Source organism: Juglans regia, chromosome 7 (assembly GCF_001411555.2).
Source record: "Juglans regia cultivar Chandler chromosome 7, Walnut 2.0, whole genome shotgun sequence".
NCBI lineage: Eukaryota > Viridiplantae > Streptophyta > Magnoliopsida > Fagales > Juglandaceae > Juglans > Juglans regia.
Window position 1 is genome coordinate 50,220,252 of NC_049907.1, and position 24,690 is coordinate 50,244,941.

Consider the following 24,690-nt stretch of genomic DNA (forward strand, 5'->3'; position numbering starts at 1 on the left):
CCGTAAGTATGAGTATTATTTATTCTGTTTTATGCATTTTTTTATTATTATTTTTCTTTATCTTTGGCCATCCTTCGAAAGAAATCTAAGCTTTTTTATTTTTACTCCTAATCATTAAAGGTCCAAATGTGATTTAAAATTCTTGATTTTGCGATTGCAAGTTTAACCCCTCTGAGCTTGTGGCCCTTAGAACTCCAAACGTGTCTTTAATGCCTCTGAGCTTGTGAAAATCGAAGTAAAATGCCAGACAGAAACTGAAGGATCATGAGCATAGTAAACATGATTTTCGAATGGACCATGTTTGCACCACAACCCTCTACAAATACTACACCAGATTTTGTCAAACCAAAAAGATAACATACAAGCAATATTTTGTTATCAGTATTCAGGCAAGCACACCCTTAAGTTATGGAGTGTACAAGCATTTTTATCTCTATTGGTTGAAAATCTCTTTGAAAAAATCCACTTGGAAACTATACCCTTTTACTTATAATATAATACAAAGTACTCAATTGGAGTTTATTAGGCATAAAACCTAGATCAAATAAAAAAATACAGAGCAAATCACAAAATATAGAAAAAATAAAAAACATAGAACAAATCACAAAAATTGTGCGAGATTTTGAAAATGTAAAACCCAACTGCAAATGGCCAGCCCCCAAAACCAACTAAACAAACCACACATATATAAAATAGAGAGAGAGAGAGGTGACGAATGGAAGAAAATGTTAGGACTTGGGATTTTCGAGTTGTTGTCGATAACCAAAGTCTAGAGAAAGCGGGGTGAAAAATGGAAATAAGTTCAGTTAAAAGGGTGCAAACGCACTGTTTGACTAATGCAGACGTGGAACCCGGGTATGCGGGGTGTCTCTGTCCAGGGTGAAAGTAGAGTTTTTGTTTTGAAAAATTATAAACTTAAGCTTTATATTTTTATACATTCACTTAAAAATATGTCATTTTATCTTTTTATTTAAATAATAAAAATGATTTCAGATATATTTATAAATAAAATATAATAAAAAAATATAATAAAATATTTTTAAATAGATATATAGAATGTCGATATTATGTATAGCACTCTTGCATTTATTTTTCATAAACAAATCAAGGCTGTTGGGCAACATTTTGCATTATTATTTTTAAAACAAAAGGAAGGATTGTGGGCCTGGCCCGAATAATAAGAATGGAGGCGTATGAGCCTACACTTCGGGAGCATAAACTATAAAGGGCAAACAACTGTATTTTTGTCCCGCGTTTGGAAATTTTCGTCTCCAAGATCTGATAACTAGCCTCCACGGATCTGCCGAAAGGTATTCTCTCTCTCTCTCTCTCTCTCTCTCTCCGTCTCTCTCAGAGTAGTTTGTGGGGATCATAGGCATATAGCCTGCGTTTGTTTTCTGACATGCGGATTAGGTGATTTTTGTTTTGCTCTGTCCTGCGGCCTGCCAACGATTTCCTATTTTTTCTTTGCTGTTGATCTGAAATTCTCGTAATTTTGTCCGTGTCTTCAGTTTATTTCCAGTTTGTGGTCGTATCTTCGATATAATACGAATCCCATTGGGCCATTAAGAGTGACAAGCGATCGCATAGCGGAGTGGATATCGCGTTAGACTCCGAATCTAAAGGTCGTGGGTTCAAATCCCACTGCGATCGCCGCCGTTCTTCTTTTTAATTAATCCATGCTTTTTTTTTTTACCCCTTTTAAAGGGTTTTTCAAAATTAAAAACTGGCTGCTTCAATTCGTTATGCTATGCACTAGCTGTTAGCGCCCGGAAAAGGTTTAGCGCAGGAAAAATTAGTGACATTATTACGTTTATATCGAGCTGTTGTAGTTTTGTTAGGATGGTTAAAGTTTAATTAAATTATATTTAATAGTATTTTAAATCTTTTGAATCAATGATTGAGTTTTTAATAATTGATATCAGAACAGTAACTACGTCATGGGTTCAAGTCACGAAGGGGGTAACCTATAGGTTAGATTAAAATGTCTTGATACTCTCTATATGGACATAATGTCAAGTCATTGAATATTGATAGATGAGTGAAGTCGTTAAAAGGAAAAGGGCTACCACCGGATCAATGTTGATAGAGTAGGCCACTGTGGATGTCAGATTCGAAAGCGTGATGGAATGTTATGATTTTGAGGATTACAAGTTTAACCAAATTAGTATCTAACAGTCTTAAACTTTTGAATTGATGGTTAGGTCTTTAACAAATTTGATTCTTCTAATTTCTAAATTCTATATTCTATAGCAAGAATGGTTTAATTTGCATTTTTTTTCTCTCGTTTTATTTTTTGTATTTACGCCTCTCTTCTTTCAGACACATTATCCATTTCAACCACTCTGGTCTCTGCCTTTTCTTTTTATCTTTGCCATCGCAGACTCCGTCGTCTCCGTTACTCCCTGATTCAATCCCTGGTAAGTCTCTTTCTTTTTGGTAGTTTTTCTGGGTCCAGAAGAAGTGACGGAAAGGGAAAGAAGAGTAAAAGCTCTTTGAATGAGACCCACTCAGATTGTGAGGCCCAACCCAATCTAGGCCCAAGAGTCAAGACCCGTTGAACCCAGCCCAAGCCCCTCACATACCCAAGCCCAGTCCTCACCAACTACGTCGTTTTGGGAAAAACCCTAACTTCCTCTTCCCCCGTTCTCTCTCTCCCTCTCTCTCTCCCTTCCCTCCCTGTCGGCTTCTCACCCTTCTCTCTCCCTCGCCTTTGCCCTCTTGTTTTCCTTTGCTCCACCCCGCCGTGCATGACCACCGCAACCCTCCCATCTCCGGTAACCTCCTCTCTCTCCATATCTATCTCCAACGCCCCCTGCCTCTCTCATTCTCTGTGAGTTGCCGCCGCGCTGCCCCTCCCGACCACGAGCACGCTGCCGGTAACCCTCTCGGCCTTTCCTCTACCTCCGTTTCATCTCTCGGCGCCACTATCTTCGGTCAGATTTCTTTCCCTCTCTCATTCTCTTCTCCGTTTTCTCTCTGTTTGGCTCCGCCTCCGTCGTTTTCCACACCCCGGCACCACTCCTCATCGGAGACCGTCTCCACTCCTCTCTCTGTCTTGCACTCTCTTTCTATCCTTCATCCACTTTTCTCTCTCATTTTTCCCGGCGCAACCCACCCCATCTCTATGATTCTCGGCGAGTCACCGTCGTAATCTAAGCCCTTCCGCACCGCCAACTTCTGCTGCCGCCTTCTGACACCGAGACCAGCCTGGTAAGCCCCTCAGTCTCTGTTCCTCTCTCTAGTTATCCCCCCTCTCTTTCTCTCTGTAACTCACTCCTCCGTTGCGACGGGTGATGATGTGATGTCTCGGGTAGAGAGAGAAACGGTGCGTGTATGTCGGGAACGACCACAGCCAGCAGCAGAGCTCGGGACGCCTCAATCATCCAGAAAATTTCCCTCTGCGCTGTAAGTGGTTCTCGAAACTAATCTTGAAAATAAATGTTGATGGAAACTGAGAATTGTGATCTTTGTAGTTCTGTGAATTGTTGGGATTATTATGTAGTCTTGATTGTGGTTCTGTGTGGTGGCAGAGGGCCCCAGTGAAGTAAGTGTTGGGATTAAATTTGTTCTGATTGTGGTTCTGTGTGGTGGCCGAGGGCCCTGTGAAGTTGTTGGGTTTCTCTTTGTATTTCTGTTTATGGCCAAGGGCACTTGTGAAGTGTTGAGATTTTTTATGGTTTGGGTTTCTGGTAGAACCGCCACCTACGTTCCATTTGTTATTTGGTTGCACTAATGTTGTGGTACCTTCTTATTTGAAATGCTGTTGTTATGTTATAATAAGGGGAATTTTCCCTTACTTGCACTGTTGATTAGTCGCAATGGGGTGTTGGGATTTCCCACTACTGCACGAGCTTACAGCTTGTGAATGTGTGTTGGAAATCCTCTCCCTTGCGTTGGATCACAGCATGTGAGTGCTTGTTGGAGAATTTCCCATGTGTTTTTCCTTATGCAATTAACTGTTGTATTCTTGGATTGCATCTTAACTAATATCTATTGCTGATCATCTTGCCATTGAAATGTAATTGTGTGTAAATTTAAAGCTGTAAAATTGCTGGATTTTTGGGTTAAAACCCTGACCGATTACTAACAAATCAATGTGATTGGTTTCAGAGGGTATAAATGTCTCAAGTCCAGTGTGTGCTATTTGAAATGGTTGCAGAGAGTATAAATGTCTCTAGCCAAGTGAAACCAACTGAGACCTAGAGGGTACAAATGTTTCAGGTCCAGTGTGCTTGAAATGGTTTCAGAGGGTATAAATGTCTATGGCTAAGTGAAACCCAACTGAGACTTAGAGGGTATAAATTACTCAGGTCCAGTGGGTGCCCCTTGACTGGTGGGGGCTTGGCATGGTGATCTGGCACCGCCAGAGGATTGAGGATTGGGGCTTTCCCCCCATTTTGATTAAGTGCTATATATCAACTTTACAAAAGGAATGAATGATTGTATTATTCTTTTGCTCATGGGTTTGTGACAAGCGACTTATGGATATTGTGGTTGGGATGTAATTTAGTTTTTTTTTTTGGTACTGTTAATTAGAAGTGATTGTGACTTCTTTTTTATTATTATTATTTCCCCTGCAAATATAACTGTTCACCATTTATTTTAAGCATGCATGCACACACTTGTTGTCACGATGTGCGATGGGTATATGACCCGTGTGACCAACATCCCAGCGTCGCGGTCCTTGCTGAGGTGGGGCTGGGGGCGCCCCACAGATATTTGGTTTCAAAGCCAAATTTACTCGCTTTCTGGGTTTTACTTGCTCTCTGGGGTGGGGAGGTGTGGCTCAATTTGTGTTCAATGTGTCTAGTTGAGTGATTTCTTTTGAGGCTGTGGAATTTGATTTAGGTAATTTGCTAGGAAGTTGAAAAGCTGCTGTAATTGCTCTTTACGCGTTAGAAGAGGAAGCTTAGTGTGAGTGAACCATGTTTGGTGGGATTCACCCAAGGGTGTTGTTCGAGATCCGGAGACAGTTGCACACGCTGTCCCATGAAAGCCCCTCCCAGACCTTGAAGAGCAAGATCGCAGAGTTACAGAAGATGAGGAAGATGAGGAGGAGCCCGAAGAAGGACCAGTTCTTGGTGGAAGTTCCTGAGTCGAGAGCCTACCTTGACACCGCCACCATGCCCATGATTGTCGCTGGTGTCGGTATTGCCTTCTTTGCCAAGCTCCTCATGATGTATGATGATTCTAGGTCACAAGAATTGATTGAGCGGAAAATAAGGAATGCCCCTGCGGGGCAGGGCACTGTCAGGATGCTGTCTCGTGAAGAGTGGGAAGAAATTAGAGAAGTAAGGCCTAGGACTCCCTTTGAGTCTAAGCTTGCTCGTCCAAATGCACGAATTCGAACTGGGGAACCACTGCGCATGGAGGATTTGAAAGACTGGACGATTGATGTGCTCACAGACGCATTCACCAGAGTTGAAGAAACTGTTAGACAAAACTCCGATGAGTCAAGACTTTGATTGCTGATACACATAATGATAGATACTGTTTTACTAATTCGAACTGGAGAACCACTGCGCATGGAGGATTTGAAAGACTGGACGATTAGACGCATCCAACAGAGTTGAAGAAACTGTTAGACAAAGCTCCGATGACTCTGAGACTTTGATTGCTGATACACATAATGATAGATACTGTTTTGCGTGTAACACTGGAAATGGGTTTGCCATGTAATCCATCTACAAATGGCATCTATCAGGAACTCTAAAAAAGGTTGCAGTCACATGACATACTAGGCCTTTTCTTTTCCTATTCCCCCCCCCCCCCCCCTTCTTGGTAAGCAGCATTTTCAAGTGGACTTGGTTGAGAAAGGAAAGGATTATCAGATGGGTTTAACATCTTCAGATTTCTTATGTTCATATACCAAAAAGAAGCATAATTTAATTTGCAAACGATAATAGTATTCTTGCTAATGCCCTTCAGCCTACTGTATTTTTTCCCCATTTAATCATTTGCGTACTCCGTATAATGTTTGTTCAGGCTTCCAGAACAAAACTTGTCAAATATATGCACACAAAAAATGCTTGCTCAGGTTTCCATTTTTTGTTTGGCCGTGGAGTGCTACCCTCAAATTCAATTGATTTGGCTTTCTATATCATTTTCAATTTGTATGCACTTCGTTGATAAAAAGCGTAAAACCAACACATTTATGAATCCTTGCCAGTATCTATATTCTTATGGGATATGAACTTGACTGAAACTCGAATTGTTCGCTATGCGTAAATCAAGTGGTTAGATTTGATTTGGAAAACAGAGATCGGAAATCCACCAACTTTTGTGTTGAAAAACAGTGTGTAGTTGCTGTCTCCGATGTGGCAGATTTATTACTCCATTATGGGTTTGATGTGATTATTTTGTAGCGTAGCGCCAGCATACTTTATCTGACTCTGCATGCGATTGACGATCAAGACTTGGGACTTTTTTGCCAATTGTATTGACATTTTTATATACGTTTCGGTGTCATTGAAGAGAGATTAAAAGCAAGTTTCCTGGAAAATTAGTGGAAGACATCTTCATCCCGTGAGCCCCATTTTTGGTACTTCGAAAGTTAAATTGTATGTGCATCATGTCGGTTTTGTTGGTGTTCAGTCTTTGACGGTCTTTCAGCTATCATTTTCCTATGTGCAATCTCAACAAGCGCGGTGGAAAGGATGGTGAAGTATCGTGGAAATGACCTCGTATTCCTCAAGCCTTGTAACATTACTTTTTTAACTTCTTTTTTTTTTTTTTTGAAGTAAATTTGTATCGTTTCCTTGCAAAACTAATATCCAAGTGTTGGTATTTTTTTAAAAATAATTATTAGGTTTTATTGCTTGAACGTTATTTAGCTTGCATTTATTCTCTTGATTTGCCAGTAGCCGAACATTTTGGTCTGTAACGTTGGTTTCTAATTAATTTATTGTCGTTATTATTTTTTTTTTTTACTTTTGAATCTTGTAAAACACTGGCAAAACCGACTTCATGGCTTTATACGTTTATCAACGTTTCCATTAACGTTTAAACTTTAAATCATTTATGCAGGTCGGTTTATTTTTACATTTTAAATTAGTAATGAATGTTTTTTGTGTCGTTTGTATTAACGTCTACCTTTCTTTTTAAATTGGAAAGAGATTGGCATCCGACGGGATCTATCTTTTCATCTATTGTGTGGTTGTTATTCAAGTGTAGTATTTTTTCTTTTCGGTACATACAAAGGTAGTAATTTTCTTTTAAAAAGAGAAAGATAAAGTGTGTATATTTTTTGAGAGATTTTTTAGATAAAAGAAATGTGTTCTTTGAGTGGAGTTTTAGGCTCAACCGCTTGTATAGAGTTGATTCGGACTATACGACGTTCAGTTGAGCTGTTGTATCCTGGAGGAGTCAAGTTAAGAGAAATTCTGTTACATCGGTTAATTTAAGACTTTGTACACTGCAGAGGGTTTGAATCTTCTTAAAGAGAGCAATATTTTCGTGCCTCAGTCCAAACTAGATTTGTCTTAATTTTATTTTAATTGTAATTTTTATTATATTATTGTGTATTTTTACCAACAATTTTAAGGAGATTCGTCATGGAGCCTACAACTGAAAAATTCACGGAAAGCATTGGATATCTCAACAAGCCCTTCCGGTTCAAAGGAGCTTATTTCAAGAGATGGAAATGCAAGGTGCTCTTCTATCTAAGCCTTCTCAACGTTTCCTATGTTCTCACTGCAAAGAATCCTAGCAATATTACTATCGAGAACATGACTGAAGCACAAGTGAAAGCTCATGAAGAAAAGATTGAGAAATATACCAAAGATGAGTATAACTGTCGATGTTATCTTTTAAATTGTTTTGCTGATCAATTTTATGATTACTACAATACTACTTACACCTTTGCAAAGAAAATTTGGAAAGCTTTACAGAGTAAATACGATACAGAAGAAGCCAGAGCAAAGAAATACGCAGCAAGCTGCTTCTTTCGATATCAAATGGTAGATGAAAAATCCGTTACGGAGCAAGCACAAGAGTTTTAAATGGTCGTAGTTGAAGTTAGATCCGAAAGCATTAAGATTGGAGACAATCTAATTGTTTGTGGCATCATCGACAAGCAACCACCTTCGTGGAGAGAGTTTCAAAAGCCGATGTGACATAAACAAAATGAGACCTATTTGGAGACATTAATCACACGTATTCGTGTAGAGGAGAAAGCAATAGGCCAAGATGATTTGGTGTTTCAAAATAGTAATGAGGATTCCATGACAAAGGTAAACTTAATTTCTGAAAATGGTAACGAGCCCAAAGGTCAAAATACAAGGAATATTTATTTGAAGCCGTAAATAATAGATTTCGAAAAATTTAGTAGACCTCACAAAAAAGGTTTTCAAAACCAAAATGATAAGAACCAATGACCCATTCACAAAATCAAGCATGTTTTGTCTGTGGCAAATTTGGGCACTTTGCTCGAATTTGTAAGTTTCGAAAGCGAGATAATAATCCTCAAGTTAATGTAACTAAGGAGTCATTTGTAGCAATGGTCACATACATTAACATGGTTCAATTTCTTGATTGTGGTGGATAGATTCTGATGCCAATAGGCATGTTTGTTATGATAAAGATTGGTTCAAAAAAATTTACTCCTTTTGAAGAAGAGAAGACTATTATGCTTGGGAAAACTCCATATGCAGTCGGGCTGCGTAAGCGCAGGGGAGCGGCTACTTATGTGGAAAATGAAGCACACCGTTTTGGATTTTCTGCAAAACAGTGCACTTCATATCAAGACCAATACCCATGAAGACCCACGAACCATTCCCCTTCGTCTCCACCAATCCTCCCCTCCCTCCTACAAAGTCCTCCCATCGTCTCCACAAACTCTCCCCCTCCCTTCGATTTCTCCTCCTCCGCAAAGGGCAACCGAGATCTTCCCTCCCATGAAGCTGCTCTGCCTCTCCATTTGTTGTTCTGCGTCTTCATTTGATACTCTGCCTCACCACGAAGCCCTCCTCCTCTTGTCTTCCAAGACCTTCCCTCCCACGAAGTTGCTCAACCTCACCACCAAGCACTACCTTCTTGACAGCTTGAGAATTATGTTTTGTGTTCCCTAAAAATGAAAAACACTCAGTTCGGTGAAGAAGAAATTAACCCAAGTTTTACGTAGCAAAACCAAGATCCCTGCCCCATTTTTTTCAAAATTGTTACCATTCAATCACATATATAATAATCTATAATCACAACTAACATGAGTACTATAAATTGAAAATTTACATAAATTTAAGAGCATAGAAAACTTATCAGTTCAAGTCCTCAAAGCTTGAGGGTCGATATATATATATATACCTGTTGGAGGATATGGTTTAAATGGTAGGTGAAAAGTAAAAAACAAAACAAGTAACAAGGGATTTGCAGATCTGAGGGAGAAGAAATGAAGTGTAAAGAATAAAGAAGTAAAGGAAGATGGAGGCTATGGGTAAATCTTTCTAGGCGATGTGTCAAATGGAGTGAGCTCAATTCCTACATGCTCAGTGCAAGCATCTGCCACTAATTTTTCGGTGAAGAAGAAGACGAAGACCCACATGGTAGAGTACTGTGAAGAAGAAGATGAAGACCCACACCGTGATTTTACCGATTTATTTACAGATGATGATACCGAAGACTAAACGCAGAAGAAGATTTCGGAAGAAAAAAATCAAACCGAAGATGATTCCCAATATTTTTCCCACTTTCTTTCAACAATCAAAGCAAGCTCAAAGTTTTTTCCATTTTTTGCCGTGCTCATAACATTTCAGAAGAAACTTGAAGAAGCAGCTGCCAGCTAGCTTCTCTCATCTTTCCTGCATTTTTGCTTCTTAGTTTTTTTTTTTTTTAATTTTTTTTTTATATATATATATTAAATTGACATGGTAATTTAAAAATATTATTTTAAGTGCCGACTGTGCCCCGTTTGCAACTGCCGACTGCCCGTAGAAGTATCGTTATGCTTGATGATTCAAGTAAAACCAAAGTTCTTGGGAGTGGTGAGATTGAGTTGAAATTCACCTCTGGACGTATATTGATGCTCAAAGATGTTCTCTATATACCGTCTATGAGGAAGAATTTGATGTCAAGTTTTTTACTCAACAAAGTGGGCTTCAAACAAACTATGGAAACTAATCAATATGTAATTACAAAAAATGAAGTTTTTGTGGGCAATAGCTATGCTTGTGATGAAATGTTTAAATTGAATATTGAGACTAAAGCATATTATGTTTCTTTTTATGTGCATTATTTTTAAAATATTTTGGCTCACATGCTTATGTCTTTCTTAGATATGGAATAAAAAATTACAGTCCAATTTTTCATATTGGAATAAAGTGATTTTTGAGTAAGGTGCATTTTTTTTATGAAAAGAAAATTTATTTTTTATATCTAAAAATTAGTGGGGGTCAAGGTTTTAGAAAATAATATTTTTTTTAAAAAAATATATTGCCCCAACGTTTTCTTCAGGTTTATTTTCTTTGAGTTTTGGGAATAAAGTCACTAGTGCTGGTTGAAATTTTTGGTGTTTGGCGAACGTTTGTGTATGTCTAGTGCATTTAGATGCACGAAAACTGTTCCAACTTCCAAGCAGCAAGCAATTTTGTACGCATTTACATTAAATGCTTTTTTAATCTATTGCCGTTTGCTTTCTTTAAAACGTATATGGTATTAATCTTGAACTTAATGCCATAACCAAAAGTTTTTAACGTTCAGAATCTAATATCAAGCCGTTTCAGAATTTAAGTGCTTTATTGCATGTTTTGGCTGTCGCATATTTTACTGCTAAGTCATAATTGCTTTGGCTTCAATAAATAAGCAAATTAGTGGAGAGATTTATTCCTTTGTGGAAAAAAATCAGTTTCATCCATAATATTTCATTGTGATAGTCATGGTACTACTACAATTAGTAGAGTACAAAACTGTTTTTATAGCGGTAAACTCAGATCCTTCAGAAGAAAAATAAAGTACCGTAAGATTTTCTTTGCTGATAATATTATTAATGTGGATTCACTAAATAAAGTTTTGACAAGAGAAATGATCTGAAATACATCGAGGAGAATGTGATTAAAACTCATAATTCAAGAGTCATGTATGAGGATACCCAACCCGGGAACTAGAGATCTTGAGAACTGGGTTCAATGGGAAAAACGAATCATATGATGGTAGTAAGAAATGCACTATTTATTTTATTTCTCATTCCTATGATGTGAGTGCATTTATCCTGTAATGTTGTAGATGATGAGTTTTTGAAAAAAACTCTTAATGAAATTATGTAGCTCTTATGAGTAGGGTGTTAGAATTACAGGAACACTTTTGACAGATTTCATTTATGTGAGTGTGAGAGTGGGGCCGCTCTCTATGAAATTTGAGTTTATTCTCAAATACACTCATGAAACTGAGATTAGCATAAGGCCGTAATGTGTTGGCTAATAAAACTCATGTCAACACTTGGATTACTGTGTGTGAGTAATAATTCTTTATTTCTCTTAAGTAGTCATAGTTCAAGTTTGAGACCATTACTAACTCTGGAGTAAAGGTTATTATTTCACTAAATGAAGGTTCAATACAAAGCATATCTTTATGATGCATAATAATCATTTATATTATTATTTTTATTATTATTAAAAAATAGTGGGGAAATATTGGTATTTTTTTAAAAATAATTATTAGGGTTTATGAGTTTTATTGCTTGAACGTTATTTAGCTTGCATTTATTCTCTTGATTTGCCAGTAGCCGAACATTTTGGTCTGTAACGTTGGTTTCTTTATTAATTTATTGCCGTTATTTTTTTTTTCACTTTTAATTCTTGTAAAACACTGGCAAAACCGACTTCATGGCTTTATACGTTTATCAACATTTCCATTAACGTTTTCAACGTTTAAACTTTAAATCATTTATGCAGGTCGGTTTATTTTTACGTTTTAAGTTGGTAATGAATGTTTTTTGTACCGTTTGTATTAACGTCTACCTTCCTTTTTAAATTAGAAAGAGATTGGCATTCGATAAGATCTATCTTTTCATCTAGTGTGTGGTTGTTATTCAAGTATAGTATTTTTTCTTTTTGATACGTACGAAGGTAATAATTTTCTTTCGAAAAGAGAAAGATAAAGTGTGAATATTTTTTGAGAGATTTTTCAAATAAAAGAAATATGTTCTTTGAATGGAGTTTTAGGCTCAATCGCTTGTGCATAGTTAGTTCGGTGTATTCTAGAGGAGTCAAGTCAAGAGGAGTTTTGCTGCATCGATTAATTTGAGACTTTGTACACCGTAGATGGATTGAATCTCCTTAAAGAGAGCAATATTTTCGTGTCTTAATTTTATTTTAATTGTAATTTTTATTATATTATTGTGTATTTTCACCAACATCAAGGAATATAAAGTTTGTCCTGTATTACAAGCGTAAAGATCCCTCATCTATTTTCAAAGCTAACTTTGCTAATTGATGGGACACTATATTGTTTTCCCTATATGTATGTTGTATCTTCCAATTTGTTCTACTAGTAAAAATGCTTTTCAATTCTTCAATTAACTGACCATACCACATCCAAACCACCTCTTTACTATTTACATCTCTTATCACTGTTTGTGCATCTCCTTAAAAAATAATGTTCTTCATGTTTAATTCCAAACGAAACTCCACAACCCTCCACAATGAATAAATTTCAGCAAGTATAGGGTGACTAACATTTATTTTACTCATACATAAAGATGCTAATACCTCACCGTCTTTATCCCTCAAAATGATACCTGCCCCCATCTTCAATCTCATAGAGTTAAAAGAGGCATCCCAATTAACTTTCACTATGCCATCTCCTGGTCTCTTCCATTTTTCCACTGCTCGCCCAAACCCTGCAGCTCTGAAGTTGCAAACTAAGTCCTTATGTGTCTTTTGATACTCTTCTAAAATTTTCAAACCTGTTCTTATAACTTTGTAAGGATTAGAGAACTTCTCTTCAAAAATAAACTTGTTTCTTCTCAACCAAATGTTCCTTATGATGGTTGTCACCTTCTTTAGTTCTCCTTGATTTAAGTTCTTCACTAATCTTTCACACAGTTGATAGAAGTCCAACTCAACACATAACCAATTTTTACAGGACTTTCACTTTATGCCCAAACATATGAGGAAGCATCATAACTCCAAAGTGAATGAGTAACTTACTCCACTTCCCTACTACATATGAGACACGGGTGACTTAACAACTTTCTTCTTTAACATGTTCTCCTTAGTGGGTAAACAATTTTTAACCGCTTTACACAAGGAATTTTTTACAACAGCAGGTGCATTGAGCTTCTATACCTCCTTACACATTCCACTCTCATTGTTTGTTCTAGAGGGTTCACCTTTTGCCATTCTCTCTAGCCTCAACTCTAAGTGATATGCATTCTGTACTGAGAAATATCCTGATTTTGTGTAGTCCCATATCTGTTTGTCAATGAATCCCAGTCTACTAATAGAGATGGTTTTGACTGTATCTGCTTCATTCTCTCCTAGTACTTACTTGAGCATTTCTCCCCTCTATTCACCCTTTATTATCTATAAAATCTTCCACCATCGCAATTCTGTTGACTATATTAGCTAGAGCGCGAATTCTCGACAGGTTGATGAAGAAACCACCCACCTGTCCTCCGAAAAAAGTAACGTTCTTTGTAGAGCAACCATGGAGAACATTACTTTTTTAACCAGTAGCGCACATCTTTTTTTTTGTTTGTTTTTTCTTTTTGCCTAAGCCAATATATTAATATGATATGTTTTATTCAGTTCCTCCTGAAATATCAGGAGACGGGAGTTGTAAAATACTAAAACTCCTCTCCATCCGCGAAGTCTCGAGTTCTCTCTCATGTTATCCATAAATAATAATCTCTCGTATGTTTTTATAATTTATTTTATCTAATTATTATAAAATTTAAAAATTTTTACTTTAAAATTTTAAATAAAAATAATATTAAAATAATATAATTTAATGATAATTTATTTAATTTTTAATTTTTAATCTCAACACATCTCTTCTAAAAAAAAAAAAAACGCTACCTTGAGTTGGGGGGGCGGGTGTTGAACAAGAGTCCCATTCGAATTGATGGACACGATAGATGAAATTGATAGTTTGTCCTATAACCAATATATAAAGGCCTCCCAATCTAATCAAAGATGGAATTGGAGACAGTCAATCCTTTAAAATCAAATTCTTAGAGAAGTGGGGGAGCCTTCATTGGGACAAACTGCCGATAATACATAAGACTGATTGCCATTGATCGTGGTTTTTAAATGGATTTGACCCAAGGTGGTGTGGGCTATTTGGAATAAAAGGCATTCTCAATGTCTCATTCCGTCGTTCGTCTACACTCCTTAGTGCATTTTTATTGATTTGATAAAAGATGAAGAATAGTTAAAATTTAGATAATTCGTGTTAAAAAAACTTTACATTAGATTAACCATCTCTAAAATAATTTAAATTTTAGCTACAGTTCTTCACCAAATATAGTTAACTATAATTGATTCATCAACTATTAAAATATTAATTTCTTACTCTAAGTAAACAAATTAAATTAATTAAAATATAATTAACATTTAGAATATAATTATTATTAACATTTAATAATATTTTTTAATATTAATTTAATTAGAGTATAATTATTATTAACATTTAATAATACTTTTTTTAATATTAATTTAATTAGAATATAATTATTATTAATATTTAATTGGTAGAACTACAAAATGTGATAAAAATAAATTAAATTAATTAATTATTAAAATAATAACATTTTATTATTATATAGAGAGTAAATAGATAATCCAATGTAGGAATTGAATTTAAATGAAATAGGTAAATGTAAATTCATGTGATATTAGCTAAAATTTGAAGATGCATTTGGCCAATTTAATGAGAATGCTCTTAGAGCACTAGTATTGGACTCATTAAATGAGTCAAATCTTCAAAATTTGATGATTTTAGCTTTAAAATCCTGGCATTGGATTCACCATATGCTCAAATGTCAAGCTTTTAGCTACAGTACATTCATTTCATCTTCAAATTTGAAGACTCACTATTCACACTCTATAACCATTATTTTATTTATTTAAATTATTGTTTTTCAATTTTGAGCCACAATATATTTAAATTAGAAAATAATAATTTAAGTATCAAATTAAATTATTAATTAACATATAATTAGTGTAATTGTAAAATATAAAAAAATAAATTAAAAATATTATTATTAACAAAATAATATTATATTATTTTTTTGATGAATCCAATAACTAATCAAATTTGAAGTTATGGATAAAGAGGTTTTGGATTTATGAAAAATATACTTTTCATCAAACTTTAAATATGAAAATGATGAATCCAATGCTAATACTCTTAGCCAATTTTCTTTACAAATCAAAGATACATTAACGGATACACATCTCCATTATGTGAGGAGTAACGTGAAATATGTAAATATCACGTAATTATTTTAAAAAAATAATTATTATTAAAAAAATAATTTTTTTCATATAAGTCTCATGTTTTATTTTTATTTTTTAAAATAATTATACAGCGATTATACAATTCACTGATTACATAATTCACAATTATAAATATTTTTTTTCTATTGTGACTGCTGTAGTAAAAATTGGTTTTTTTGTTGTTGTTATTTTTTAAGAAATTCAGGAATCTCATAAATGTGTAATTGTTTTTTATTTAACTACTGTAGTCAAAACACCTCTCTTTTTTTTTATTTATAATATAAATAAATCTCTCGATTATACATACAGGCCTCAAAATCACAGAACTTATAGCAATCAAATAGTACTGTAATAAGGTACACGATAAAAAAAGCAACATCCCAATACACACAAATACTGCCGTATCTGATCCTCTCCATTCAAAGATGAAAACGAGAGCCGTTGATTATGAAACTGACGACGCGAAATCCCGAGAGCAGGGACGAAAACCCTAGGAACAGAAACCCGGCGAATCCCAGGGCGATCGAGATGTCCGACTGGATGCAGAACGCGCTCGTGTCCGTACACGTGTCCGTCCGTCTCAGTGCTTTTGCCAACGCTGTTCCCGCCGAGTTCGCCGACAGTAGCAGGTACGCGAAGACCTAGACGATCACACCCCAGACACACCACACTCGAGTTCATAATTCAAAGTTACAATTTAAGATTAAACAAGAAAATTTCATAACATACATATCAGAGACAGAAAGAGTAAAGGCAGGGAAGTTTAGGGTTTGGAGTTTGAACCTGGTCGTGGCCGAAATCGAACCAGACCTGTAGGATTTCGGGTAAGAGAGTGGCGCCTCTGGAGATTTCCCAAACAGAAACTACCATTTCGAATAGAGAGTACACGGCCACTATGGCATTCGCTGCGAACACGAATCTGCAGGAGTTTTGATCGTATGTTTTTAATTTCTTTGAAAAAGGTATTGAGAAAATTGAATTGAAAAAAAATGCATCTTTTCAATTTTCTGTATGTTTCGTTGGGGAAGCTGAGTCGCGGAATTGACTTCCAGTAAAGAGCTTCTATTTCTTCCATAACCGGAGGTGTTTGTTTTTACAGTGAAATCGTATTCGCTAGCGTTTTTGAAACAGTTTGTTTCCGAAAAAAAAAACAGAAAATTGTTTCCAGGAAACATGTTCTTCTTTTTCTGTCAATTTTCAATTTTTGAAATGAAACAGAGCAAAGTTTTTTATTATGACTAGAAGAAATCAATCTTGCGTCTTGTTCTTCCACATTTTCTAGTAAACCAAACGGAGAAGAGAAAAAAGGGTGGTTACGGGGATACCTGAAGGTGTCGAAATCGTACCAATGCGGGGAAGAGGAACCACGTGAGTTGGTGAGCATGAAGATAGAGGAGGCTAGGGAGAAGCAAAAGGTGGCGAGGCGAAAGACGAGGACGAGTGAGTTGAAGCGGCGGAGCTTCTGTTCGGAAACTGTGGAGTGGAATTGATGGGTGGAGGTCGGGATACGGCGGTGAGGGGAGAGGGGATAGCATGGTGATAGTATACAACAAGGTGGGAGATCATTAGGAGTAGGAGGAGACAAAGAGAGAGACAGACGGACAGAGATGATGATGACGATGACGATGAAATAGGGTCTGGTGGTGGGAAATTTTTTAAAAATTTTCTGGTTGGAGCGATTTTTTGGGGAATTTACTTTAATGGTGGAAGGTTCAGATGGGAGGTGGAGTCACGGGGAAGGGCGAGACGTCCATGAGAGAGTCGAGAGAGAGAGAGAGAGTGAGAGGGAAAGTGCGGAGTAAAAGAAAGAAAGCAGAAGATGGACAAGAGAAATGGGATCTCTATTTGTCTACGGTGAGAAAGCGACTTTTCTCTCTTTCTTCCTTTAGCATGCATATTATTTATATATACAGCTCCTTATAGTGCTTCCTATTTTTCTCTCTGAGTTGTGCGAATTTGCGTTTTTTTTTTCAGCCTCGCTTTGTTGTTTTCCCAATTCCATGCGTTCCTTCATCCGAAGCTTCTTTTTCTCATGTAATGAACTTGTTTATACTGAGCTGCCATCTATCATTGTTCTTGAGAAGAAGATGGCCGTGAAAAGCCCTTGTTACGAGTTACTTTAATCTTCTAGACATCTTTTGCATGGAATTTGAGACACCCCCGCCCACAAAGGCAACCTTTTGGAGTTCACACGCACTTTCTAAAAGCCCCCATCTATCTATTCCGATTCCTCCGGAAACACGATGAATGTGAGTCGTGACCAGCAAAATTGCTTCACAGCCGAAAGATCTGTGTCTGCGGGCAAAGTCAATGTCAAATAAATAAATAGACTCTTCAGAATTATTAGTGGTTTTACTTTGTTTTCAATATTCAACTAACTTATGCAATACTGGTCTTTGGCCGTAATCCCTGGTCGCCATTTTTGGCTTTCTTTTCCCTTTCTTGTTAATAGATCATCTTTATTCTTCATCGGTAAAACTAGGCAGTAAATAGATGCTTGTACCATGTGTTTTGATTTTGAATTTCTGCAGCATGATAATATGGGTGAATTGTGAACAAATTTTCTTTTTCATAAGTGAGATTTGTTTTAAGAACAAAATATTTAAAAGGATGGGATGGGATATCCCAACAAAAATACCATAACATCGATTAAAGTGGATCAAGGAAAAGTAAATGAAATGGAAAACGGAACATCAAAAATTGATATGGTCCCATGTTTTCTTGATCAAGTAACTGTCAAGAAATTGTCCTCATAAGAGAGATTTTTAGAACATTACATTAAGGTGAACATTGAGAGTCATCGATTGTGGTTGGAACCAGCATAGGGGAAATGTGTTTTGAAATTAATTGCATTAAGGTTACCATTGAAGAGCTCAATTGTCTTATGTACGACTCTCAGATAAAGAGCATTCTAAAACAAATCTATGGTATTTTCTTGCTTGATAAATCTGGTTGGAGCTCTTCATGTGTTGATGAGAAATGAGGGATGGATGATGACACCTGGTGAATTAGTAGTTAAAGAAGAATCTAGTGGCGGGGTATGTGGTCGGGCGGAGGAAAATAAACAGTAGACAAAAATTGAGAGAAAATTAGAGGGAGGGGGGGAAAGGATGGTAGAGAGAGAGAGAGAGATAAACGGGAGAAGCCCGACATTGGCGTTCAATATCGGAAGATGGCACTGGCCAGAATCCCGTGAAAACTATTAAAGCAGAGAGACTATTTATCATGAAATCTTTGCTTTACAATTGCTGCACTTTTGTGCAGCATATGCCACAACTTTTCACGACCTTCTCTCCTATCGAAGAAACAATAATCCCCCCACAACGAAAAAATGGGGGCCAGATCAAGATTCTGAATTACTTATGTACAACTCATCTTGACTGTTGAGCCCTACAGCCTGATAATTCCTCTCTTATTGTTTGCATCATCAAGTTTTTTTTTTTTCATTTTTTGTGTGGATAAGTCTCCCCGTTTATATATACCGTATAACATGTGATAATGGTGCAAATTTTTGTACGTCATGTAGATCCCATCAATGTCGAATGATGATTTACAAGACAAATAACATATATATGTGATTAAACTTTCATTTCTGGGTGGAGCATATGACTAATGTGGATGTGCCGAGCGGAATGAGTCGTTCCATTAACAAAGCATATCATTTGATCTCTCTGTATGTGGGGCTTTTCATCTATCAAGTGTGCTGTTTCCATGGCTATCTGTTCAAGAGCAATTGGTTAGATGGTTAATTTCATTTTTTCTAAATCATCAACTAAAGTTTTGGGTGCTAACATGATATCAGAATATTGGTTAGTATGGGGACTTCTTTCCTTTTTAACCCTGGTTCTATGGATTGGGTGAAAATAAAACATGAGTGGATATAATTAATTTATAAATGTAGCAGGAAAAAATAGAGGATACAGAGCGATGGGCCTGGCCCAGAAATAGACTATGATGGGCTTCGGTCCATATATAAAAGAGAAATAAACGATGGGGCATTCCGAGAATTGAACTCGGGACCTCTCGCACCCTAAGCGAGAATCATACCACTAGACCAAATGCCCTTAGATGCTGTCTCCTTGCTCAAAAGCTTTATATCTGAATACATTAATATCTTTATTCCCCTCTATCCAGTGATCACAAATTTCAAAGCCCAAAATTGTAGGCTTCATTTGCGTTCGTTGCACGCATTTGATCATCTAGTAATGAAGCATTGATTCTTGAGATGGATCTTACAGTTTGCCTTTATGTAAATAAGGGTGGTCAAAAGACAGGCAGGACGGACAACCTCAACCACAAGCGTAACAGGAATCCAAAACACCCACCCAACTTTTACCAGAAAAAGTGACTAAAAACTCAAAAGCTTAAGACACAAAATCCAAGATTAATCAAAATACAAAATTCGTATTAACAGTACTGAAAGCATCATTATGAGTTTGTCTCACGGGGAGTCAACGAAGCAAGTATCATCATTAACATCGTAAGGGTCTCTTCTTTTTATAGGTGGTGTTACTCTCTGTGTAACTTCTTCTCATTTGACAAATAAGTTAGAAAAATAAACAACTGCTGAGAATTTTGACTTTTGGAAGCTATCGAGGTGGAGCATATAGTTAGTTGAACTTTAATCTAAACATACCGGCCGGGGACACTAGAATTTACTAATATAGGGCTTCAACGAACCACTTCAAGATATTGAAATGGCCATTAGGCAAAGCAGATATTGTTGTGAGTGCATGCCAAATTAGTCACAGGATTGGGGACAATATATACATGCATCTCTTCTCTCTCCCCTCAAGCATCTCTTATTCAGAAAAAACCCGGGAAAAAAAACAAGCATATCTTGCTCAGTCTAGACCTGTACCAAGTACAAGACATTGATCATCTGCAATCATGTTCTGTATGCAGTTTACAAAATTAGCTTTTTCACGAGCCATTAAAGAAGAAGAAGAAGGAGAATCTGATTTCATTTGGCTCCGTTTGGATACAATCTCATTTCATCATTATAATTTTTTTAAATTTATACATAAAATATAATAAACAATTCAACTTTTTCAAATTTTAAAATAATAATAATATTAAAAAATAATATTTTATACAACTTTTAACTTTTATTTAAAATCATCCAATCTTACTATCCAAACGGAGCTTCGGTGTTCTTAAAGAGCACGACAGGTCCATAATTACCCTCATGTTATGGGCAGCGTGTTGAGAAATAATCCCACATTCGCTGTGGATAAGGTCTTGGACATGTTTATAAGCAATGAACAATCATCTCTTGTAAAACTGGTTTTATGAGACGAGTTAGGCCCATGAATTTCTTCATGTTATCAAAGCTTGTCACAGGACGAATGAGGGTCTACACTACTTACCCCGTGACAAGGACCAGAAAAAATACTGACCTACACGTGAGGGAGGGTGTTGAGGAATAATTCCACATTGACTGTGGATAAGGTCTTGGGCATGTTTATAAGTAATGAAAAATCCTCTCTTGTAGAACCGGTTTTATGAGATGAATTAGGTCCATAAATTTTTTGACAGCGCATATTAGATGTGGCAATCTTTTGATTATTTCTGTACAGTTTATATTGTAGACATCTTATCAGTAGACATGTTTGCTAGCAAAATAAAATCGAAGTACTTACTGTACTCGATCTGCTACAAAAAAGTTTTATCCGCAACGCAGATATTCAACTTGCATATATGGGCACGTACCGATAGGGAGCAATCTATTTCCTGATTTGCAGATACCAACATTTGGGAACCTAAAGCTGTAGTAAGGATCTTTATGTTAGGGTCATGGAGGACAACAGCGTTGATGGCTCTATTATATGGTAATGACCCAACAGTGGTCAACGGACGATGACAAGAAACTCACCTTTATACCCTAATTAATAATTCTAATCTAATATAACATTGGATTCCCAGGCACCTTTAACATGGCATTCCATAATTTCAAAAAAACAATGATTAGGTGAAAAATGATCGACTTATATAACATATATACTTCTCGTGCCTAGCTATATAAACCCCACACCTTAAATACCCCCACTTACTCCCACCCTGCACAATCCCATGCAAAAGATGAAGAGGAAAGATATTCAAATATGTCTCTTTTTGGCCTTCGTCTTTATAGCTACTAGAAATTATTCTGCTACGGCCATGAGGATTCGCAAAGCAGAACCAGGTAAGTCCCTAAGCTGGCGCCCTTGCTGATACAATAATGCATACTAAACTGGTATCTTCAGAATTGAGTAGAAACAGACAGATGGTTAATTTCTTTGTTGCTTCCCTAGGTGGCTTCAAGCTCAAACCTGCACAATCGAGTGAAGGTTCAGCGGCTGGATTCTTGTCTGCTACTTGGGTGAGTAGAACTTCTTCCGGGTGGCATCTATTTGTCACTATAGTCTTACATTCAATATGACGGAAACTGCTTGTACATGACTTCTCTTGTTTCATGAAAAGAACAAATCAGGAATGCAGGTCATAGAAAATTATCGTAAAGTTCCTTCAGCACCTAATCCCATTGGAAATCGGCACCCACCAGCCAAGCATGACTGAAAGGAGGCACTCAATGCTCAGCAAAGCAAAACAAATATGGTGAAGATGCATTTATCTTTGTGGCTTATTGGTTAGAAGTTATGTATAACATTTCACTGTCTCGTATTTGCAAAAGGATGTTTTATGTTTGGGATGTAAGTCATATAAACAGAGGGCACCTACCTCTAATACTAACAGTTTGGGATGATTTTGCATACTCGAAGAACCTCAAAACTGTGTCACATATAGCTACTAAATTTTAGATTGGAATTAAATGAGGTACGAACAATATGAGTTTGCAGGAACATAAGGTACAGCTGCCGGAAGCAATTTCCTGCCTGCTCTGCTGTGCTAGTCTTTCTTATATACCTTCCACACTTCAAAGAACTACCCTAAACTATATCTGTCTGAGAAAAATATCTTCATCTGGCATATGGAACCAAGTGGCGTGGAAGGTTGTCTTGTCACGGATCTTTTCCTGAAGGCATACAATTTCTTTCTTGGAGTCCAGACTCCAAAGTATCTCGCTTAAGAGTCATCCTGCTTCATTAAAAAAGTTAAAAAAAAAAAAAAAAAAAAAAACAAGAAGAAGAAGAAGAGAAAAAACAGTGGCGGCATGGAAACATGATCGTTTAGTCTATTCAAATACCCATCTAATTTTTAAATGGAAGTATTTTGTTCAAAACCTTTACAAATATGATTGGCCAATCATTATTTAAAGAAAATTTTCTCGGAAATCGCGATTTTTTTTAAGGGACTACCCGGTTATAAGGTTGAAAGATGTGCCCATGCATCGTCAAGGCCTTGTAATTCTCGACAATGAAGCAGGCTGCTATGAGGAGCATTTGAAAACATTGGCTCGATTCATTCCTTCTTGTACAACCCAAGCCCATGTTCCAGAGCCGTTAGTCCGGTACTCCAAAACACCTAGAAAAATAGAACAAAGTGGAAAAAAGCATGCCTATTTAATGCACTAGTCATGTTAAGTATCATCAAAACATGGCCGGTGGCACGGTGCAATGCAATGGCATTCGATTCTTTTTACTGTTTTTTATTCCTGAAAGAAATTTAATAACGTAGAAGATTGCCACATGGATGTCAACGATCGAGGCCCACCAATGTCTAAGCTGTAACCTTATCATTGTCTGTATTTAGTATTTCTTAACACAAGTTATGTACGCAGAAGACAAGTATAACCTTGCAATCCCCGTTGCAGCTGCGTTGTTTCAGAGGAATGACTCTTTGAGGGCACTCTAAACTCTAAAAGTCTCTCACAATTGCTAGCTGATTAATCTCTTCATATCATGGCCAACGACGATTTCAATATCTTAGGAAAATTCTTTTTCCTTCTAGCTACAGTGGGATCAGCGGCTATCGTGGTCATAATTTACCATTGTATAACTGTTTGTTTTTGTAACCGGCACCCGGCGGCTGCTAACCAAAGCCCTCCACAAAGACTCAGGCGATCACGTTTTGTGTCTGAGATCACAATGGAGACATCTATCGGTAGTACCAGCGCTTCTATGGTCCAACTCATCCCAACGCACAAGTATCAGAAAGGTGTGGACTTGATGGGCGAAGATGGCACTTGTGCCGTGTGCTTGAGCGAATTTGAAGATGGTGAAGAATTACGTACCTTGCCAGGGTGCATGCACTCGTTTCACGTCCCATGCATTGATATGTGGCTCTACTCTCACTCAACTTGCCCGATTTGTCGGTCTGATGCCGCTCCTTTGTCATCAACATTTCATCGTGCAACAATTTCAAGTTCCGACGAGTCCGAGGCACATTCAGTAACGCTGCAAGATATTGTTATACATTCTACGCGGGCATGACAGTGAAAGGTTTGTCCCACTATATTTGCTCAAGGTTTAGTCCTAGGAATCACCTTACCGCTGATGTTTTCAATACATTTATATTGGCTCGGATGTTTTTCTTTTTCTCCCGCCTCTAGCGCTTGTGCTGTATAGAGAGAAATGTTAACACAACAGGACACCCGGCCGCATGGGGGTTTGATTCCAATATTCAAACTGTGAGCAGGCAATATTTAATTGAGCTTTGCTACACAATCTCCACCACACTCTACACTCCACACTTTTTTAAATGTTTTAAATTTTTAATATTTTTTTAAAATTTTTTTTTGAGTTTATTCTTTTTAAATTATTTTAAATTTTTTATTCATTATTTATATAATAAATATTTAATAAAAGAAAAAAATAATAAAAATTAAAAATAATGTGGAGTGTGGAGGTTGTATGAATAGTAGGAGGTTGAGTAGATTTTTTGTATTTAATTAGCCTTTAACACCAATAATATGGGCCGATTAAATTTGACTGTGGGTTGGATAGGACCATATGCTTTTAAATAAAGATTTAATTTACTGTTAAACTGCATGCATTATTAATTTATTAGTCAAATACAGTCTTTGATCATGCGCCATGTCTATAGGGCCAGGGTTGGCCATATGGATGGATGGTTTGGTTTGGCATACTAAATAAATACTCAGAACTGGGCCTAGACAGGTGGCTTAACTGAGGTTAAAAGCCCATCAGAATCTTGGGCTTCACATAAATGCAAAAAAAGGCACATCTGCAATTTATTTTAGTTGTTTTAGGCCACCGGAAGGGAAAGCTGGAACCTTTCATTAGAGTGAGAACTGAGTCACTGACTGAATAGTGACCTGTCATACTCAGATTTCAACTTTATTTCACCCTATTTT

At 36.7% G+C, this 24,690-nt stretch overlaps 4 protein-coding genes and 2 non-coding genes across 12 annotated transcripts; 4 read left to right on the forward strand and 2 right to left on the reverse strand.

Moving 5' to 3' along the window:
- The first annotated feature begins 1,253 nt into the window (after positions 1–1,253).
- Positions 1,254–5,930, forward strand: LOC108986362. 7 transcript variants are annotated; one of them, XM_035692161.1, is made up of 3 exons: positions 2,323–3,213; positions 3,318–3,408; positions 4,114–5,930. In XM_035692161.1, the coding sequence occupies exon 3, from the start codon at positions 4,929–4,931 to the stop codon at positions 5,466–5,468; it is 540 nt and encodes a 179-aa protein (XP_035548054.1). In that variant the 5' UTR covers positions 2,323–3,213; positions 3,318–3,408; positions 4,114–4,928; the 3' UTR covers positions 5,469–5,930. The 7 variants fall into 7 exon arrangements, with proteins under 7 accessions (XP_018814512.1, XP_018814508.1, XP_035548054.1 ...); XM_035692162.1 differs by having other exon boundaries at positions 4,852–5,930; XM_035692160.1 differs by having other exon boundaries at positions 4,864–5,930.
- On the forward strand, positions 1,581–1,653 carry TRNAR-CCG. The gene has a single exon. It is a non-coding gene; the product is annotated as a tRNA-Arg (tRNA).
- Positions 5,931–15,677: 9,747 nt separating the features above from the next.
- On the reverse strand, positions 15,678–17,272 carry LOC108986299 (CASP-like protein 4C2). The gene is made up of 3 exons (XM_018958877.2): positions 16,760–17,272; positions 16,218–16,353; positions 15,678–16,075 (listed from the first exon to the last, which is right to left on the reverse strand). The coding sequence occupies exons 1-3, from the start codon at positions 16,816–16,818 to the stop codon at positions 15,854–15,856; spliced, it is 417 nt and encodes a 138-aa protein (XP_018814422.2). The 5' UTR covers positions 16,819–17,272; the 3' UTR covers positions 15,678–15,853.
- A 2,154-nt stretch (positions 17,273–19,426) lies between these two features.
- On the reverse strand, positions 19,427–19,498 carry TRNAP-AGG. The gene has a single exon. It is a non-coding gene; the product is annotated as a tRNA-Pro (tRNA).
- A 2,007-nt stretch (positions 19,499–21,505) lies between these two features.
- On the forward strand, positions 21,506–22,006 carry LOC108986341 (CLAVATA3/ESR (CLE)-related protein 46-like). Its single transcript, XM_018958919.2, has 3 exons — positions 21,506–21,618; positions 21,728–21,795; positions 21,897–22,006. Exons 1-3 carry the CDS (start codon positions 21,507–21,509, stop codon positions 21,990–21,992), a joined length of 276 nt encoding a protein of 91 aa, XP_018814464.1. The 5' UTR covers position 21,506; the 3' UTR covers positions 21,993–22,006.
- Positions 22,007–23,275: 1,269 nt separating this feature from the next.
- On the forward strand, positions 23,276–23,806 carry LOC108986315 (RING-H2 finger protein ATL52-like). The gene has a single exon (XM_018958893.1). The coding sequence runs from the start codon at positions 23,276–23,278 to the stop codon at positions 23,804–23,806; it is 531 nt and encodes a 176-aa protein (XP_018814438.1).
- Positions 23,807–24,690: the final 884 nt, after the last annotated feature.

What these genes read in the sequence shown, in the direction of transcription:
- LOC108986362 (XM_018958967.2), top strand. Translation starts at nt 4,929, where the DNA reads ATGTTTGGTGGGATTCACCCAAGGGTGTTGTTCGAGATCCGGAGACAG.
- LOC108986299 (XM_018958877.2), bottom strand. Translation starts at nt 16,818, where the DNA reads ATGCTCACCAACTCACGTGGTTCCTCTTCCCCGCATTGGTACGATTTC. An exon ending in TACGATTTCGACACCTTCAG is followed by an intron (nt 16,354 to 16,759) that starts GTATCCCCGTAA and finishes AAACTCCTGCAG; the next exon opens with ATTCGTGTTCGCAGCGAATG. An exon ending in TCGATTTCGGCCACGACCAG is followed by an intron (nt 16,076 to 16,217) that starts GTTCAAACTCCA and finishes GTGATCGTCTAG; the next exon opens with GTCTTCGCGTACCTGCTACT.
- LOC108986341 (XM_018958919.2), top strand. Translation starts at nt 21,507, where the DNA reads ATGCAAAAGATGAAGAGGAAAGATATTCAAATATGTCTCTTTTTGGCC. An exon ending in GATTCGCAAAGCAGAACCAG is followed by an intron (nt 21,619 to 21,727) that starts GTAAGTCCCTAA and finishes TTGCTTCCCTAG; the next exon opens with GTGGCTTCAAGCTCAAACCT. An exon ending in GATTCTTGTCTGCTACTTGG is followed by an intron (nt 21,796 to 21,896) that starts GTGAGTAGAACT and finishes TTTCATGAAAAG; the next exon opens with AACAAATCAGGAATGCAGGT.
- LOC108986315 (XM_018958893.1), top strand. Translation starts at nt 23,276, where the DNA reads ATGGCCAACGACGATTTCAATATCTTAGGAAAATTCTTTTTCCTTCTA.